The 2822-nt window shown below is 42.0% G+C and overlaps 1 protein-coding gene across 1 annotated transcript in view; it reads right to left on the bottom strand.

The window, feature by feature from the left end:
• The window catches only part of USP42 (ubiquitin specific peptidase 42), a 45706-nt gene that overhangs the window by 40374 nt on the left and 2510 nt on the right, over window positions 1–2822 (bottom strand). Inside the window, exon 2 of the mRNA XM_012810772.2 lies at window positions 2519–2719. Coding sequence (XP_012666226.1) covers window positions 2519–2719 — 201 coding nt within the window. The remainder of the gene's footprint in view (window positions 1–2518; window positions 2720–2822) is intronic.

The raw sequence follows: 2822 nt of genomic DNA, 5'->3' as shown, positions 1-2822 counted from the left end.
GACCTCAAACTCTTGGGTGCAAGTGATTCTCTTGCCTCTGCCTCCCAAGTAGCTGGGACTACAGACACCCACCACAATGCCCAGCTATTTTGTTGTTGTTGTTGTTGTTGCAGTTGTCATTGTTGTTTTAGCTGGCCTGGGCCGGGTTCGAACCCTCCAGCCTTAGTATACGTGGCTGTCACCCTACCCACTGAGCTACCGGCACCGCCAAAACAAAAATGTTTTAAAATGGGTGAAAGGGGCAGCACCTGTGGCTCAAAGGAGTAGGGCATCAGCCCCATATGCTGGAGGTGGTGGGTTCAAACCCAGCCCTGGCCAAAAACTGCAAAAAATAAAATAAAATAAAATGGGTGAAAGTACTGAACACGCATTTCAACAAAGCAAATATACAAGTAACAAATAAGCACATGGCTGGGCACAGTGGCTCACACCTCTAATCCCAGCACTGTGGGAGGCCGAGGCAGGTGGATTGTTTGAGTTCAGGAGTTCAAGGCCAGCCTAAGCAAGAGCAAGATGCCATCTCTAAAAATAGCCAGGTGTTATGGTAGACACCTGTAGTCCCAGCTACTTGGGAGGCTAAGGCAATAGAATCACTTAAGCCCAAGAGTTTGAGGTTGCTATGAACTGTGACGCCATGGCACTCTGGAGGGCAACAGAGTGAGACTGTCTCCAAAAAAAAAAAGCTGAAAGATAATATAAAAATGTTATATATAGTCTAGAAAATCCAAACTAATCTATAGTAACAGAGAAAACATTTGTGGTTTCCTGGGATGAGAGATGAGAGAAAGGGTAGAAAACATGATCTCAAAGGGGTATCAGAAAGTTTGGCGGTGGAGGGCTCGGTGCCTACTATAGCTCATTGGTGAGGGCGGCAGCCCTGTACACCAGGGCTGGCGGGTTCAAACTGGCCCGGGCCTGCTAACAAAAAAAAACAATGACAACTACAACAAAAAAAAAATAGCCGGGTGCTGTGGCAGATGCCTATACTCCCAGGTACTTGGGAGGCTGGGGCAAGACAATCGCTTAAAATCAAGATTTTGAGGTTGCTATGAGCTGTGATGCCACAGCACTCCACCCAGGGCGACACAGTAAGACTTGGTCTCAAAAAAAAAGCAAGCTTGGGGTGGTAATGAGTATGTTCATAATTTTAATTTTAGTGATAGTTTCATGGGTATATGCAAATGTCAAGATGCATCAGGTTATATATTTTAAATATGTGTAGTTTATTATGTATCAATTATACCTTAAGGCTGGGAAAAGAGAGAAAGAGAAAACTACCAATAACAAAAAAGATAGGCACCAAATTATGGATACTAAGAGCTTCCAAATTTTGTTTTGATCCTCTCTCTTGCTGTTCTAGTGTCAGTGCTAGGTTTTCCTCCACACCCTACTTTCATTAAACACAAAGTGATAGGAAAGCTGTCTGTGGGGAATGAATTATTGACTTAGAAAGGGAGAAAATGAAGGCAAACAGAACGTTCATTCCTTAATTTAAAACCTCTTGGCATAATCAGCACCTCTAGATGGTGAGATCATAGGTGATGTTTCTTTGGTTTCTTTAAGCTTTTCTGTACTTTCCAAATTCATTATAAGCATTACTTTGTTATTCGGGGGGGAAAAAACAATTTTAAAATAAGGTTAAATTCTCCGTTAAGAATTAGTCAAAAAGTGGCTCAGCACCTACAGCACTGTGGTTACAGCACCAGCCACATGCACAGACCATGGTGGGTTCAAACTTGGCCTGAGTCAACTAAAGGACAATTCCAACAACAAAAAAAAATAGCTGGGCATTGCGGTGGGCGCCTATAGTCCCAGCTACTTCAGAGGCTAAGGCAAGAGAATCACTTAAGCCCAAGAGTTTGAGGTTGCTGTGAGCTGTGACGTAACAGCACTCTACCCAGGGTGACGGCTTGAGATTCTGTCTCAAAAAAAAAGGCTCAACGAGTAGGGTGAGGTCCCATATACCAGGGGTGGTGGGTTCAATTGTGGCCCTGGCCAAAACTACAAAAAATAATAATAAAATTAAAGAGGTTTTAGGAAGTTTTAACTGATTTCCTACCCTGTGGGTTGAAGACAGAACCCTTGAATGGTAAAGGAAAAGTCCTACATGAATTCCAGGAGGTTGAGGGCAGCAACAAGAGGATTCCTCTCCTCTGAGCCTTGAATGAATGAAGTCTTCTAACACAGGATGAATGCCAGGAGGGGCTCACTTCTAACCTTGCTTGCCCCAAGCCATTACGTAGCATCATTTAGGTTGCTTTTTTTAAGTAAGTGCAGAAAACCAGTAGGAAGTTCAGAAAGGCCAAAGGCTGATTTTTTTTTAAATACTACCACAGGTCAAATTAGGTAAAAAATGCTTTTTATGCCACCTGAATATAAATCCTAAGAGTGTTCCTCCTTGGTTTCTAAATTAAGAGAGCCTCTTGGCTTAATTCTTCACTTTCACTTCAGAGAAAAAAAATGTAAGTAAGTTACCTTATCACAATACTACAAAAATATCATAACACAGAACACTTACAGGTCTTGGAGTGTTCATGTGATAGCATGTAATTGGCGAGAGGTGGTGTGTAAGTTAAACACTGCAATGCTGCATTGGCAAAACAGGTATTGCCCAAGTTCTGGAGCCCAGCTCCAACTCTGTGAGTTTGTTGCCACTTAAGACAAATCTTCTCAGATGGAAAAAGAACCTTCTGTGGAGGAGCAATGCCATCACCTGGGGCTAGAAAAATAAATAACAATCATTTAAAAACAAAGTTTTGCATACTGCTAAAGCTAAATAAATAGCAACACTCAATCAAACCTCAATATGATTTATGTTCTAA

The sequence above is a fragment of the Otolemur garnettii genome, unplaced genomic scaffold (genome assembly GCF_000181295.1).
Source record: "Otolemur garnettii isolate 467f Iridium unplaced genomic scaffold, OtoGar3 scaffold00142, whole genome shotgun sequence".
NCBI classification, from domain to species: domain Eukaryota; kingdom Metazoa; phylum Chordata; class Mammalia; order Primates; family Galagidae; genus Otolemur; species Otolemur garnettii.
The sequence above is the reverse complement of the archived record's forward strand: the minus strand, read 5'-3'. Positions and strand labels throughout refer to the sequence as shown.